The following is a 15,605-nucleotide window of genomic DNA, read 5'->3' as shown; positions in this document are numbered from 1 at the left end:
TGTAATTATTATATATTATATATAGTATTATATATGTAATTATTATTTATAGTTATATATGTAATTATAATTTAAGAAATATTCAGAAGGCTGGGCCTGGTGGCGCACACCTTTAATCCCAGCACTCCGAAGGCAGAGGCAAGCAGAGCTCTGTGAGTTTAAGGCCAGCCTGGTCTACAGAGTGAGTTCCAGGTCAGCCAGGGCTATGTAGGCCCTGTCTAAAAAAATGAAATCTTAAAGAAAAACTTCAATTTCATCTCATGAAGGAGAAGGCATTCCATGCTGAGGGAGCAGAACCAGGGACCTGAGTGTCAGGGTGGCCCACTGAGTGCTGGACAGTGCCTGAGCCACTTGACATGGTCACAGCCTTGGAAGGCCAGGAATAGAACTTGTCTTCCCTTCCAAGAGCAATGGGGAGTCAGAAAGTTTTGAAAGCAAAACAAATGATGTGAGCAGAGACCCAGTTTTTAAAAACTTTGAAAGCAGGGGTGACGCTGTTGCCAATGCTTCTCTTATTTCCCATCAGCCCCTTGAAGAATTAATTCGAGGGACCCCCTCAACCCTCACACTCCATCTCTCTTTGATTTATCTTTTCTCTCCCCTTTTGTAGGCTTATCCGGTGAGGTCTAGACGTCAAGGGCTCTACACTCAGGCACCGAATTAAACCATGGCCCCTAGCTCCCGAGGCTCCGTATGCCCTCTCTTTCTGCTGTTGCCCTGCCTGGGGGCTGGCCCTGCCTTGGGCAGAGGCCTTCCCAGACCACTTGAGGACTCAGAACCCCACTTGATCCCCTCAGAGCCGCAGACCTTTGACCTCTTCTGGGAGAAGCTGAGAAATGAGAGTTCCTGGCACAGTGGCATCCCCCAGGCCCCTGCTGATGGCCCCAAGAGGCCTGCAGACTCTCCCCCAGGACCAGCCCTGCGTGGACCCAAAGCAGTGCCCGGGGTCCAGGGTGAAAGACTCCTAGTAACTGATGACCTCCAGCTGGCCCGAGGGCTTACCTCCCAAGGCTGGACAGGACCTCATGACTCACAGGAGCTTCCAGAGCCAGAAGCCCCAGCCCCCCACCCAGTGGGGACACCCCATCTCACTTTCATCGCTACAACTCCCAGCCCTCAACTCAAGATAACCACACTTGCCACTGCCCCACAGAAGCCTGGAGGCCCAGCAGGACAACAGCCAGCTAGGAATGAGGGTCTCGTGGCCAAAGCCAAGACTCCCATCACACAGGCTTCCCCCTGGGACTACCAGGGCTCTCCCCCCACGCTGGTACCTGAAACAGGTGCTGTGGGGAGACTTGTGCTGGGAAAGCAGAGTGGGCAGGAAGAGGGCTTCCAGGAGGCTGTCCAGGGCCCCCTACTCACCCAGCAGGATCCAGGAGCCCCTGAGGTTGGCTCAGCATCCCCAGCTGAGGTGGCATCCACTCAGGAGCCTGGAGCCCAGCTAGACCTGGCATTGGCCAGAAGTCTTCCTCTTCCTGAGGGCCTGCCAGCTGAGCCCCCCAAAAAGGCTGGAGCTGGAGATACCTGGGAAGTCAGCTCTTTGGGACCCCAACCTGAGCAGACTGACCTTGGAGGACAAGACTCCCCAGCACCCCATCCCGTACCACCTTCAGCCTCAGACACTTCTGATGGGCAGCTAAGACCAGGTAGGTACCACCATGAGGGGGCTGAGTGGGGTTGTGAGGATGAGTGGTCCAAGGCAGCTAGGTATAACTCTGAGTGTCGTTTCCCTCCTTCTGACCAATAAGGGTGATGGTGCCTTCCTCCTGAGGGACTGGGTTTGGGGGAACACTGGAGAGTCAGAGAGGTGGTGACTATTCTTGCCATTTCAGCAATAGCCTCGATGAATGGAGCAGACCCCATCTCCCCACAGCGCGTGCGAGGAGCAATGGGGGCTCCGGGAACCCCCAAGTCCTTCATCCCTGATCTCCCAAACTCTGCTCCAGCTGCAAATGGAACAGAAAGCCCTGTGAGGGCCCTGCAGCCAGGTGAGGCCATGGCCAGGGGTGAGGGAGGGCAACCTAGAACCTGTGCTTAGTGATGGGGCAGAGGGCCTAAGTGGAGAAAAGCATTTACCTGCCTAAAGGAATCAGCTAGGACCTCCTCTGAGTGGCTGAGGAAAATAAACCAGTGCTCACTGGGGACTCCAGGAGAAGACACTGGCTCTTCTGAGCTAGGATGCTCTTCTGTGCAACACAGACGTATCGTGTGCGGCCATTCTCCAGGCCACCTGGAACCCCAGCACTCTGGATGCTGAGACAAGAGGATCTCAAGTTTGAGACCTGCCTGAACTACATATTGAGTTCAAGGCTCAGTGAGACTGTTTGAAAATCAAAAAATGCAAAGGGCTTGGAGATGCAGCTTAGTGGTAGACTTATTGCCTGGCATATGAAGGTCTTGGGTTCAATTCCCAGCACCACTAGAAAAAAGAAAAAAAAAAAAGGAAGGAAGTTTACATCTGTCTTGTCTTTGCCAGCCGGTGGGAACCAAACTAGACGTTGTGCCCTGGTCATGACTGTGGCAGGTGCTGTTGTCTTCATCTGACAGATGTCCTTGGATAATTAATTTACTAACTACAGTTTCGAATATGGAAAAATCAAAAGCACTTTGTGTCTGTTTGGGGTCCTTTTGTTGTTGTTTGTTTGTTTGTTTGCTTGCTTGCTTGCTTGAGATGGGGGTCTCAAGTAGCCTAGACTGTCCTTGAACTCACTATGTAGCTGAAGATGGCTCTAGAGTCTTGATCCTCCCGCCCCTGCCTCCACACCCCGCTCTCAACAGCACTTCCCAAGGAACCCTTTTAATATTGTTATTATTGCAGATGAAGCCGAGGAATGGCCGGGTCGCCCACAAAGCCACCCTCCAGCACCCCCCGTCCAGGCCCCCTCGACGTCTCGGCGTGGCCTTATTAGAGTCACCACACAGAGAGCCCTGGGCCAGCCACTCGCTCCGGAGCCCTCAGCCAGCTCCATGGCTCCAGACCCAGCTTCTAGCCCCCCAGCCAATGCCACCGCACCTCCCCTGCGTTGGGGACCCCTGCGGCGGGTGCTGAGTTTTTCCTGGGAGCTTCATGTCTATGGGGTGGGGGTGCTTTTCCTGCTTCCAGCATTATTGGCACTGGTCACACTGGCAGCTGCCCTGGCGGGACCCCGATTGGCGCTAGTGGCAGCCGTGCTGGTGTTGGTAGCTTCAGGGCTGCGATCTGCCTACATGCTCACCGATCCTTATGGCTCTCAGGCACGGCTGGGAGTACGTGCCGGCCTGGTGCTATACAACCTGCCCTTTCCCTTGCTGCTCACTGCACTGGCAGCGCTCACCCTTCTAGGCCTGGGTGCTGGGCTGCCACAGCCTCTGCAGAAGCCACTCCTGCTGGGTGCTGTGGCACCAGTGCATGCCGCGGGTTTGCTGGCCACAGACCTGTTCTCCACCAGGCCTGTGCTCAACCTCCTGACACAAGGCTTGTCTTGCGCCTGGGGCGCATCGGTGGCTCTGGGCACACTCTGCCTCTGCCGTCGCCGCCTGCTGGAAGGTCCTCGGGGCTGGGATGCCAGTCCAGGCCCACGGCTGCTGGCTGTGGCGGGCTCGCTGGGGCTGCTGGCCAGTGGTCTGCAGTTGGCAGCCTCACTCTGGCTGTACCCAGGACCCGGCCGGGAGGGTCGCTTTTCCTGGGCCTGGTGGGGTGTGCACTTCTGGTTGCGCCTGCTGGAGCTGACCTGGGCACTGGCTCTGGCGCTGGCCGCCCTGGCTGCCACCCGTCCCAGGCCGCCCACAGAGCATGCTTGCTGGGCTAAGCTGCTACGCCTGGCGTGTCCCGCGCCCACCGGCAAAAGCGAGGTGCCCGAGAGACCAAATAACTGCTATGCGGGGCCCAGTGGCCTGGCCACAGGCGGCCTGGACATCAGCAAAAGCCTCATTCGCAACGCTGCGGAAGGTGGGCTTCCTGCCACGCCTGGTTCCGGACCCTGGGGTTCGGCTGCATCGTTGGGTCGCGGTCGCCCAGGTGGCCCGGGGATGTCCCGCTGCAGTGTGGGGCCTGCGCCGTCGCTGAGCGAGTTGGATCTGCGGCCACCCTCGCCCATCAATTTGAGCCGCAGCATCGACGCCGCCCTCTTCCGGGAGCATCTGGTTAGAGACAGTGTGTTCCACCGCTGTGGCCTCCGTGGCCTGGCCTCGTCGCCGCCAGGGGGCGCCTTGCGGCCTCGCCGCGGCAGCCAGCCGGACGCTGAGCTCGACGGCGCGGGCGCCTCGCTGCTCCGAGGCCGCTGCCGCTCGCTCAGTGAGGTGTGCTTGCGCACGCCGCTCCCGCAGCACGTGGTGGACCTGCCGGTGAGCGCGGCGGCCGCGGGGACTTCGGGCAGCTCCCTGGACAGCTTCTCCAAGGGCTCGCTGAAGATCAGCTGGAACCCATGGCGTCATGGGGTGTCGTCCGTGGACAGCCTGCCCCTAGATGAGCTGCCCAGCACGGTGCAGCTGCTGCCAGCGCCTACTCCAGCCCCTGCGCCTGCCCGGGCCGGGGAGCCTCAGAGCGAGAGCCAGCAGCGCAGCAAGCCCTGCGAATCTCGCAGTGCATCCAGTGACACTATAGAGCTCTGAGCGGCTGCCAGGGAGGACCTGGACGCTCCCCTCAATGTCCACATGAAGTTGCCGAGCCAAAACAGTTGAGCATTTGAAAAATTGGCCTTCTGGGGCCTGCACTTGACTGCAGCTCCCGGGGACAGACAGGCTTGAATTCACCAGACTCGTTTTTTTTTTTTGTTTTGTTTTGTTTTGTTTTGAATATTTCTATCCTTTTTTCAGCAGATATTTTGCACAGAGGCTGTGAGTTACACGGAATACAGGGTGGACGTGCATGGTTTGATCATGGGGAGTAGGGACCAGGTACTCCTGATTCCCCAAAATGGAGCGATGCACCTCACTTGTCCAGACTGACTGTCCTCTTTGTGCCAAAGAAATAAACCCTTCCGATTAGGCTCATGCCTCTCCCGATGGTCAGGCCAGGATCCTACACCCTTACAGGAGAGACAGGAAGCCCTTCCCCACAGGAACCAAGAGCCTTTCTGAGGAAGGCTGCCTCTGGCTTTGGTAGGAACAGCACCACTATCTCACTAAAAACCTGTCTGCTGTGGTGGAGTCCCACCTCCTGTAATGCCCACATTAGGCCTAACCGGAAAGCATTCTGCCCACTTCAGAAATGAGAAAGTGAAGTTTGGAGGTGTCCTGCATTATTTGGGTCCTGTAATGACAGCTGGTATTCACCCAGAAAGATCAATTCCTAAGCTGGTTCCTCTGTAATTTTCTTCTTCTCTCTACTTCTGTTTTTTAATTTTAAAAAAGTCTGTAGATTTATTTTATGTGTATGAATGTTTTGCCTGCATATATATGTATACCACGTGTGTGCCTGGTACCCAAGGAGGTCAGAAGAATGAGTGAGTCCGATCCCTTGGAACTGCAGGATGGATGGTTGTGAGCCACCATATGGGTGCTGGGAATTGAACCTGGATCCTCCGCAAGGGCAACATGTGCTCTTAACAAGTGACCCAGCTCTCCAGCCCCTTCCCACCACTTCTCTATCATGGCAGCCCTTAAATTCTCAGGGGTGTGGAAAACTTCACTGAGGTGGTAGTGATGAGTAGTTAGGACTGAAGCTTTTCCAGTTTTCAAGACCTTCCTTTATTTCCTGAGATGAATAAATAAGTCAGTGGCTGGGGTGTGGGAGGTGAATACACACAGGAGCTGTCAGCATGCACCTGGCAGAGGCTACAGTGGCCCCACCCCTGAGGGGACACCTCTTGTCCTGGGTGGGGGCCGAAGCCCCGCAACCTCCCTATGGAGAAACTGTCTTTTGAACGTCACGCACTGTAATGCCTGCCGGGCCGCTAGGCAAGGTTCTTGTGGCATCAGCTTCAGGGCTTCCTTTTAACCCCCGGGACTAATGGGGTCCTTGGCTGCTCAGTAAGGCAGGTAAAAGGGTGTTTACCCCATTCTCAGAGAGGAACCCCACTGCTCCAGGTGTCCTCTGGGGGCATCCTGGGTGGGAGGAAATCCCACAAGTGGTGGCAGGGATTATCTACCCTTGATGAAACCCTCCAGCACACGGTCACTTCGCTCTGACAACCAGTACCCGGTCATGGCTGCCACGGCACCAATGAAGATGGCAGTGAACACCAAGTCCCCCTTAGCAGCCAGTGTGGCCAGGGCGCAGATGATGACACCAAAGAACATCTGCTGCAGGACCACCATCTCATCCTCCGTCATCTCCGCGAAGAAGCCTGCTGGCTCTGCAGAGGAGGTGTGACATGTCAGTGCCTTATTCCTGGCAGTTCCAGGAGCTGCCCACAACCCCCACACACCCATCACTGCTGCCGAGCCCACCCCGGTCACCAAGCACACAGCATCATTCTCTACTCAGAAACCCTCTGCAGGGGAGGCTGAGACCCCGCCACCCTAAGCTTGAAGGAAGCTGAGGAGTGGAGGGGCTGCCCAAGGCTTTGCAGAGGGCTGGTCCCACTGGACAGGAGAAAACATGCTCAGGGAGGCGGAGTGGTTTGGTGACAAATCTGGTTCTCTTTCTACCTGGGATTTGAGGAAATGCAGTCTCAAAAGCCAACCTTGAGAACAGACACAGGGACCAGGGCTCAGTGAAGCCTCTTTGGGCGGTCTCTTTGGGAGGCAGTGAAGTGGAGCCTGGAGGAGGTGCTTGTCTGCTCTCCCTACGGACCGGACCAGCCCAGCCCAGCCTCCCACCCTCCCTGCTTACCTGGGATCTGTTCCTTCATGCAGACACCCTCCTCCTTTCTGTAGCCCTCAGCACAGACACAGCGGTAGCTACCCTCCGTGTTCTCACATTGCTCATTCTCTCCCGGACACACCACTGTCTCACACTCATCCACATCTGCGTCGGGGAAGGGGACAGAAGAGAGGAAGGAGTCAGTGTTGACTGCCATGACTCCCCACTCGGCACCCCAGATTGCATTTCACTCCCACCCGGACTCATGTGGCACCCCTCCTTCCCTTGCTTCTCCCACACTCCAGCCCCCACTGGCACGAGACTCACCTAGGCACTTGGAGCCCACCTGCTGGTAGCCACGGCTGCATTTTTTGCAGCGGCCTGGCCCTGCTCCCATGCAGCCCAGGCAGGCTTTTGCACAATCTGAAGAGGAAAGGGGGGAGGGGAGGGAAGGGGAGGCAAAGGTGACCTCAGGGAGCTGTGGGCTCTGGAGCCAGAGATGGCAGCAGTTTGGAGGAAGCGACATCTCCTGTCCCTCTCCTCCATCCCAGCCTCTCCCTTCAGCAGCAGACACTGACCTCGGCACTCATAGGAGCCTTCGGTGTTCACACAGAACTGGTCGGCTCCACAGGTGGCTTGCTCTGTACCACACTCATCGATGTCTGTGGACAGGGCAAAGGTTGGGAGTGTCACTTTGCAGGACCAGCAGAGAACTAGGTCAGGACTGTCAGGAGTGGACTTGCCTCTGCTCCCGCGCGTGGTAGCAGCTGCAAGCTGACAACCAGTTCTGAAGTAATCATGCAGCCGGACGAGCAACGCCCAGCCAGAGACTCAAGTCTGTCTGCCCTGCAGCTAAGCACTGCCCTCGGATGGGGATGGAGATGGGAGTGACATACTCCCTTCTACCTTAGCCTTAAAACAATTGGCCCCTTCTCACTTCCTGAGTGCTGAGATGGGAAGCAGGAGGAGGCCATGACTCAGCATCATCCATGCAGTTTATATCCAAGGGGATGACCACAGATAGAGGGGACCTGGGCCCCTGAGCGACGGACAAGACAGAGCTTCACTGCTAACCTGAACCACTCACGTCAGGACTGTTATACGAGGAAAAAAAAAAAAAAAACTTTAAATTTATGAGACAGGGTCTCCTGTAGCCCAAGCTGGCCTGAAACTACTATACCTCCAAGGATGATTTTTAACTCCTAATCCTCCTGCCTCTACCACACCAGTGCTAAATCCAAGACATGCATTACCATAGCTGGCTTTAAATTCTCATCATTCTTTAAGAAAAAAACAGTTATTTCTCATTTTCCTGCATATACGCGTATGTGTATGTGTGTGGGTGCATTCCCGCCACAGCACACATGTGGAAGTCGGAAGACATCTTGCTGTAGTTGGCTTTCTCCTTTCACCAAGTGTGTTCCAGGGATTGAACTCTGGTCTTCAGTTTGGCAACAAGCACCTTTAACTGCTGAGTCATCTCACTGCTGAGCCCACTCTAGATTTTTGTTGTTGTTATTGGTGTGTTTTTCTAAGATTTGGTGAGCTAGGCAGGGTGGTGCACGCCTTCAATCCCAGCACTCAGGAGGCAGAGGCAGGTGGTTCTCAGAGTTTGAGGCCAGCCTGGTCTACAAAGCAAGTTCCAGGACAGCCAAGGCTGCACATAGAAACCTTGTATCAAGAAACCGGAGGGAAAAAAAAAAGACTTGGCCAAAGTAGCACCTCTTCCAAGAAGGCCTTCCTGATCTGTCACTGGCCTGCGCTAAGCTGGGTCTGGACATGCATCTTCCACGGCACGCAGGTCATTCTGTACTGTAAAGCCCTGGCTTGCTACCCTTCCAGCCAGGCTGAGGGTTCCATGTGAACGGGATGGTACCGGTGTGGGCCAGGGAGTAAAGTCCAGGCCCCGCCGGCGTTCCCCACTTACCTACACACTTGAGATGATGCAGGGAGTAAAGTCCAGGCCCCGCCGGCGTTCCCCACTTACCTACACACTTGAGATGATGCAGGGCCCAGCCTTTCTTGCACTGCAGACAGTGGGATTCCTCAGGTCCCGTGCAGCGGGCACAGGGACCAAAACACGCTGGGTAAAAAGCAGACAGTATGAGGATGGGCAGACAGGTATCCTGGCTATCCCTGCCCCACACCACACCTTTTGGCTACCTACCCGAACATACCAGATGGCTGCTGTTGCGCTCCGCCTCAAAGTAGCCAAGGCCACACTGGCCACAGGCCTCGCCCCCATAGCCGACTTGGCAGTCACAGTGCCCGCTGCCCCCTCGAGTCCCTTCCCCTTCACACTGCCCGTAGCCACCGCAGGGCCTCTCTGTGCCCCCAGGACATGCTGTGGGCAGACATCAATTGGGTGAGCTCTTAGATACAACACTGTCATCCAAAAGAACATAATTTTCTACATGGTCCTAAATCCTTGGAAAGGAAAATTAATTTTAATATTCACATATTCTGTCATAAGCTATATAAAATAGCCTATTGCAAAACAACTTGGTAAACTTTTCATTTACTTTTATTTTTATTTACCTATTCTTTTTTTTTTTTTTTTTTTTTTTTTTGAGAGAAGTTCTCACACCTGTAGCCCTAGCTGATCTAGAACTCACTATGTAGACCAGGGTGGCCTCAAACTCAAATATTCTTCATACACACACACACACACACACACACACACACACACACACACAGTGTTTATGTTTGTATTGGAGATGGACTCCTCAGGAAGTCCAGATAATTTATTTGAATAGATTTTGAACATCCTCTTAAATACCAGCATTCCAGGCATGCACCACCACATCTGATAAATCTTTCCTAATGGCTGAATTGGTCATTCCAGCACCTAGGTTTACCTATTTACAGGAGAAGTAGTTCTAAAGAGGGCTAGGAGCCTGGCATGGTGGCGTGTGCCTGCAATTCTAGCACCTAGAAGGTTCAGTCAGGATTATTACAAGTTCAAAGCCTGGGCACGCAGATAAAACCCTGTCACCTCAAACAAAAACAAAACCAGTAATAAATAAGACAGGACTATACTAAGTTCACCTCTTGCCTTGGGTCTGTAGAGGAACAGGCAGCAATAATGGGGGCTTCAGGGCAGGTGCCTGCCTCTCCCCAGGTACAGTCTGACCAGACATGAGAAGGAAGGAGGCAGGGTGGGGTAACATTTATTTAATGCCTGATACCAGCCACATTGCACCAGGCTAGCCCTGTGCTTCACTTCCCAGCCTGACCCAATTTGTTCATTTCAGGCCTGAGAGACAGGCCAGAGCACAGGACTGGAGATGTTACCTGAGTAACCCTGTTCTCACCCAGCCTGGCCTGGCTCCCTGGCCTCAGCAGTCTCCCCCCAACCCCCAAAGAGGACCACGAAAGACTCACGCAAGCAGGAGGGCCCAAAGGTGCCCGAGGGGCAGCAGAGCTTCAGGGAGTCGGAACAGAGCCACTGGAAGAGGTCTGGAGCTTCTTGCTGCCTAAAGCAGGGGCAGATGAGGTGAAGGGGAGAGAGGGAGCTGAGACAGTGTCAGAGCGGCCGCCTACTCCTACCTTTTACTGAATCTGTAATTCAGCCCAACGTGGGCATGTGTCCCAGACACCACATGACCAAGGCCCCTTTCCCACTTGGCAGAGGGGTAAATAGGCCCAGAATGGGGGCCTGGTACCCACACCAAGTCCTTAGATCTAGGTTTGGAAGGCTCCAAACTAGGCTGGCATGCAACTATTTCTTGGCAGTAAAAAACGTATCACCAGGGCCTGTCTGTAACCCACCCACAGGGAAGCCCCCTAGGCCTCTCACTTGTGAAACCACCAGGCTTCCACCAGCTCCTCACTCAGCTCCAGCAGACGATGGCACTCAAAGTCTGACTTGCTGCACACGCCCTCCAGGACCTCCACCAGGCGGGTTTCACTGACCAGACAGGACCGGGGTGTTAGGAACACACTCCACTCCACCCACCTGCCCCTCAGCTCCCTCCACTTTCCCTCACACTGTGACAATATCAAGGAAGAGGCCATGGGGCATTACTAACAGAAGGGCTACTGGCTCTGGGAATCAGACAGACCCAGGTCAGAAGCTAGATGTGAGATGTTTGTTTTCGTTTCTCACCTCTGGCCCCCACAGCTTTAATCAGGCTGTCATTATGTCACCCAGGATGGCCTAGAACTCTCCTGCCTCTACATCCCACCATCATGTTGGGCACACTCCTTTTTGTTTTCGTCTGTCAAACAGAAACAATAACACCTCTGCTGGTAAATCCCGAGTCCCCCCTTCCCGAATCTGACCTGGGACAGCCATGCTGGGGAGACAGGACTAAAATCACATTATGGTATTTTTAAAGGAGACTTTGCGGGACTCCAAGGGGCGGGTTTCCAGGGGTCGGGTTAGAATTCTAACAAGGGGGAGACCCCCACCCCTCCTGCAAATATCCGATCTACCAAGCACTGGCAAGGGTGTAGAGAAACCAGAAGCCCTTCTGCGCTGTAAGTGGGGACGCAAGATGGTGCAATCAGTTAAGTGGAGCCACCGTGACTCAGCAGTCCTCTCCTGGGCACACACCCAGAAGAATGGAGAACAGCTGTTCACACACACACTTGTGCACACACACTTGTGCACATATGCTCACAGCCACAATGTTCACAGCGGGCAAAAGGTAGACAACAACCCAACTGCCCATCAACCAATGAAAGAAAATGCAGAGTGTCCACTCAATGGGATATGATCAGCCCTAAAAGGAATGAAGTAATGTGCTGCCCATATCGTACAATAAGGACAAGCTACGGAAACATTGCGCTAAGTGGAAGGAGCCTGACACCAAAGGCCACATGATGTAAGACTTCAAAGGAATCAGAAAATCCACACGGGCTTCTGCATGATGGGAGCATATTAGCAGCTCCCAGGAGCGTGTGGGAAGGAGCGATGAGGAAGAGATACTTAATGGGTACAAGATTTCTTTTTGGGTGACGAATATGTTTTAAAGCCAAAAGTGGTGGCATACACCAGCACTCTGGAGGCTAAGGCAGGAGTCACTGAGTTAGAGGCCAGCCTGAACTATATAGGGGAACTGTGCCACAACAAAAAAAATTAAAAGGGGGAAAGTTCTGGAAGTAGACAGTGGTAGTTATTTAGCAGTGAGAATGTACTAAGTGTCCCTATTGGTGTTTTTTTGTTTGTTTGTTTGTTTGTTTGGTTGGTTGGTTGGTTGGTTTGCCATGTAGCCTAGACCAGCCCTGAACTTGCTATGTAGCTAGGTCCAAACTTAACCTTCTGCTTCCATCTCCCCACCGCTAGAATTACAGGCATGCACCACCACGCCTGGTTCTATGAGGTGCTAGGAAAGGAACCCAGGGTACTGTGCATGGGAGACAAGCACTCTGACAGCTTGGCTACATTCCCAGACTGGTAAGTTCTTTTATGTGTATTTTACAATTTAAAAAATGAATATGCAAACCAGGTGTGGTGGCTCACCCCTGTAATCCCACCACTTGGGAGGAAGAGGCAGGAAGATCAGGAGTTCAAGGTCATCCTCAACTATACAGTAAGCTGGAGGGCTGCCTGGTCTACATGAGCCCATATTACAAAAACAGAATTTTTATTATGTAAAATATGACGTGGGGCCTGGGAAGATGACTCACTTGGTAAAGTGTCTCCCACCAAGCGTGAGAACCTGAGTTTAGACTCCCAGCACCCAGGTAAAAGCCAAGCGTAGCATGGTGTCTGTAGACTCAGCACTGGGTAGAGAGGGGCCAGAGACAGGCAGATCCCTGTCTTCAATACAGCAGAATAATCAAGTTAGTGAGCTCTAGGTTCAGTGAGAGAACCTGTTTCAAAAAATAATGTGGGACAACCAGACATGGTGGCGCATGCCTTTAGTCCCAGCACTCAGGCAGAGGGATTTCTGGATCTCTGAGTTCGAGACCAGCCTGGTCTATAGATCAAGTTCCAGGACAGTCATGGCTACAGAGAGAAAACTGTCTTGAAAAATAATAATGATTAATAATAATAATAATAATAATAATATGGGATGATGGAGAGAGTTCAGCAGTTAAGGGTACTGGATGCTCTTCCAAAGGACCCAGGTTCAATTCCCAGCACCCACATGGTGTCTCACAACTACCTGTAACTCCAGTTCCAGGAGATCTGACACCTTCTGGCTTCCACAGGCACTGTATGCATGTGGTCTACAGACACGCAGGTAAAACATTCATATACGTAAAATAAAATAATTAAAATAAATAAAATGAACACTTGGAGTCAACATACTGTGCACATATACATGTGAACACACACAACCATGTATACGCACAAATACACAACATAAAAATTAATTATACTACCTTCTCAAAAAAAAGGAATTAAAAATAAACAAACATGATGTATTACGTCATGTATTGAAAGGGTCTGACACACGGCATGCTAGAGAGGGTAATTTAGTAAGACAGGAGGAGGAAAGAAAGAAGAAATTGGGAGCTGCTAAGACGGCTCGAGAGGTAATGGTACCTGCTATCAACTGCTACCAAGACAGAGGACCTGAGTCTAATCCCTAGGAGCCAAGTGGTGGAAGGAAAGAACTGACTCCTGAAGCTATGCACATGTACACTCACAGACACACACACACACTAAATAAATAATAAATAAATAAATAAATAGATGATAACAATTTAAAAAGAACCCAGGTGTGGCGGCACACACCTTTAATCCCAGCCCTGCTGGGTAGAGGAAGACAGATCTCTGTGAATTCAAGGCCAGCCATGACTACATCGTGAGATCTTGTATCAAAACTGGAAAAAAAGAAAGAAAAAGAAAATAGGGCTGGAGGGATGGCTCAGTGGTTAAGAGCAATGGCTTCTTTTCCAGAGGATCCAGGTTCAATTCCCAGCAACCACATGGTGGCTCACAACTGTCTGCAACTCCAGTTCCAGGAAATCCAACACTTCACACAGATATACATGCAGGCAAAACACCAGTGCACATAAAATAAAAATAAATTATTTAAAACATGAAAAAAAATATATAATAGAATAAAACAAAACCATTTAAAGAAAAAGAACCCAGAGCCATTATAAAGCCAGAAGTGCCCTTGGTATCATCGCCTTCCTAAATGAGGAAATGGTCAGAGTTACAGAAAAACAAACCCTTTCCTTCCTAGTGGGAACCATGGTTTAACCCTTTACCACAGAACCAAGAACAGGCAGGGAGACTCTTGAGAAGAGTAGAAACAGTAAGATCCAACAAGCAGGCCGAACTCCGACACTTTGCCGGCCCCTCCTTTCAATGATACTTTGAAAAGCTGGAGGGCCTCTCAAATTCCTGCTTCTAGTCTTACCTCTCTCCTGAACTCTGGGATGTGATGGAAGCTTCCTGGGTGTTCAGAGGCCATCTCACCACATGTTCTGACCCCACCCCTGCCCATACCCTCTCTGCAGTCTTACTTCCTCAGAAAATACCTGCACGTTGCCAGATGTCTATATTTTTTTTCTCTTGTGCCCCATAAGGAATCCATCATGTCAACTGATGATCTCCAAAATATGCTCAGATTTCAACTAGTGAGCACTAGTTCTCGCTGTATCCACCACTGGATGTCTTGCTAGCTCATGCTGCCTTTATATGTAGACTGCAGAAGTTAACCCACCAGCCAGCTCCAGCTGCTCTCCCCACTCCCTCCATGCTGACCTGGCTTCCTGTACTTTGTTTAAGTGTGAGTGACCTCTTCATTTAAGACCAGAGGCTGGAAAGATGGCTCAGCAGTTAGGAACATCGGCTGCTCTTGCAGAGGACGTGGGTTCAATTACCAGCATCAACATGATGGCTCAGAACTGCCTGTAACCCCAGCTTCAGGAAATCCAATGCCCTCTTCTGGCCTCACATTCAGGACAAAATCTAAACTCCTTTCTGTATGTCGTCTTTTGCTTACTCTACTCCAGCCACTTTTGAGAGAAACTAAGGTCGGCCCTGCTACTTCAGTGAGGTGTCTGTTCAAATGGACCATCATCCTGAACACCTCCCACCCACCCTCCAACCCGAATTTCTGTTCTTCCCCTGACAGGTAATATGTACTGCTTGTCTGCTCTGCTAAAATGCAAGTTTCACAAAGATGGGGCTTGGTTTCCTTGTTTACTGCGGTTCTGCTAATGTCCAGGATCTGTAGAATGAATGCTTCCCAAGAGAATCTATTCCAGCCAATCAGCAGAGACCGAGAGTTGGGGCGTACACCTCCCCGCCACCTTCTTACCTGTCTTTGTATTTGGACAACTTCTCTTCCTCCCAGGCAGTGTTTCCACCACCAAAGTTGTCCCGGATGGTTCTCTCCAGACCCTGGATAGGGAAGAAATTAGGAATGCTTAAGTACAGCGCCTGACACACATTCTTTTTGTTTTTGGAGACAGGGTTTCTCTGTGTAGCCCTGGCTGTCCTGGCACTTACTCTGTAGACCAGGCTGGCCTTGAACTCAGAGATCCACCTGCCTCTGCCTCCCGAGTGCTGGGACTAAAAGCATGTGCCACCACACCCGGGCTAACATTCTAACATTCCACTACTTTATGTTATTGATCAGGAAACTGAGGCACTGTGAAGCACCTTTCCCAAAGGCCATACAGTTAAAGCAAGCAACCCATATTGGGACTAGAGTCCATGCAGATTTGCATTGAGAGCTCCCTGCTCTCTGCTTAATGGGCCCATCCCTCGAGGCACCCACCTTGTTGAAGCTGTCCACCAGTGCTCGGCAGGTATGACATGGATGGGGCTCAGCTCGGGGAGAAGAAAGGGGAGGAGGAGAGGGCTGGAGCCAGACAGGTCCCGGGAGACTCAGAAACAGGCTCAGGCCACAGAGCAGAGATGGGACCAGGCCCCTTAGGGGCTGTGGGGCCATCTTTTCCCAGG

General features: G+C 52.2%; 2 protein-coding genes across 2 annotated transcripts; one reads left to right on the top strand and one right to left on the bottom strand.

Annotated features, from left to right (window-relative positions):
• Positions 1-625: 625 nt before the first annotated feature.
• On the top strand, positions 626-4,593 carry Prrt3 (proline rich transmembrane protein 3). The gene is made up of 3 exons (XM_059256838.1): positions 626-1,649; positions 1,836-1,991; positions 2,822-4,593. The coding sequence occupies exons 1-3, from the start codon at positions 668-670 to the stop codon at positions 4,591-4,593; spliced, it is 2,910 nt and encodes a 969-aa protein (XP_059112821.1). The 5' UTR covers positions 626-667.
• A 1,053-nt stretch (positions 4,594-5,646) lies between these two features.
• On the bottom strand, positions 5,647-15,599 carry Creld1 (cysteine rich with EGF like domains 1). Its single transcript, XM_059258375.1, has 10 exons — positions 15,421-15,599; positions 14,959-15,041; positions 10,527-10,637; positions 10,112-10,203; positions 8,895-9,071; positions 8,715-8,810; positions 7,306-7,389; positions 7,055-7,150; positions 6,758-6,892; positions 5,647-6,278 (listed from the first exon to the last, which is right to left on the bottom strand). The coding sequence occupies exons 1-10, from the start codon at positions 15,592-15,594 to the stop codon at positions 6,064-6,066; spliced, it is 1,263 nt and encodes a 420-aa protein (XP_059114358.1). The 5' UTR covers positions 15,595-15,599; the 3' UTR covers positions 5,647-6,063.
• Positions 15,600-15,605: the final 6 nt, after the last annotated feature.

The sequence above is a fragment of the Peromyscus eremicus genome, chromosome 3 (genome assembly GCF_949786415.1).
Source record: "Peromyscus eremicus chromosome 3, PerEre_H2_v1, whole genome shotgun sequence".
Classification (NCBI taxonomy): Eukaryota; Metazoa; Chordata; class Mammalia; order Rodentia; family Cricetidae; genus Peromyscus; species Peromyscus eremicus.
Note: the sequence above shows the minus strand (reverse complement) of the source record. Positions and strands in the feature narration are given on the sequence as shown.

Excerpts from the sequence above, each read along its gene's own strand:
- Prrt3 (XM_059256838.1), top strand. The coding sequence starts at position 668 with ATGGCCCCTAGCTCCCGAGGCTCCGTATGCCCTCTCTTTCTGCTGTTG. Across the intron at positions 1,650-1,835 it reads TGATGGGCAGCTAAGACCAG|CAATAGCCTCGATGAATGGA; the intron begins GTAGGTACCACC and ends TTGCCATTTCAG. Across the intron at positions 1,992-2,821 it reads TGTGAGGGCCCTGCAGCCAG|ATGAAGCCGAGGAATGGCCG; the intron begins GTGAGGCCATGG and ends TTATTATTGCAG.
- Creld1 (XM_059258375.1), bottom strand. The coding sequence starts at position 15,594 with ATGGCCCCACAGCCCCTAAGGGGCCTGGTCCCATCTCTGCTCTGTGGC. Across the intron at positions 6,893-7,054 it reads GGTGGGCTCCAAGTGCCTAG|ATGTGGATGAGTGTGAGACA; the intron begins GTGAGTCTCGTG and ends TCCCCGACGCAG. Across the intron at positions 6,279-6,757 it reads CATGAAGGAACAGATCCCAG|AGCCAGCAGGCTTCTTCGCG; the intron begins GTAAGCAGGGAG and ends CCTCCTCTGCAG.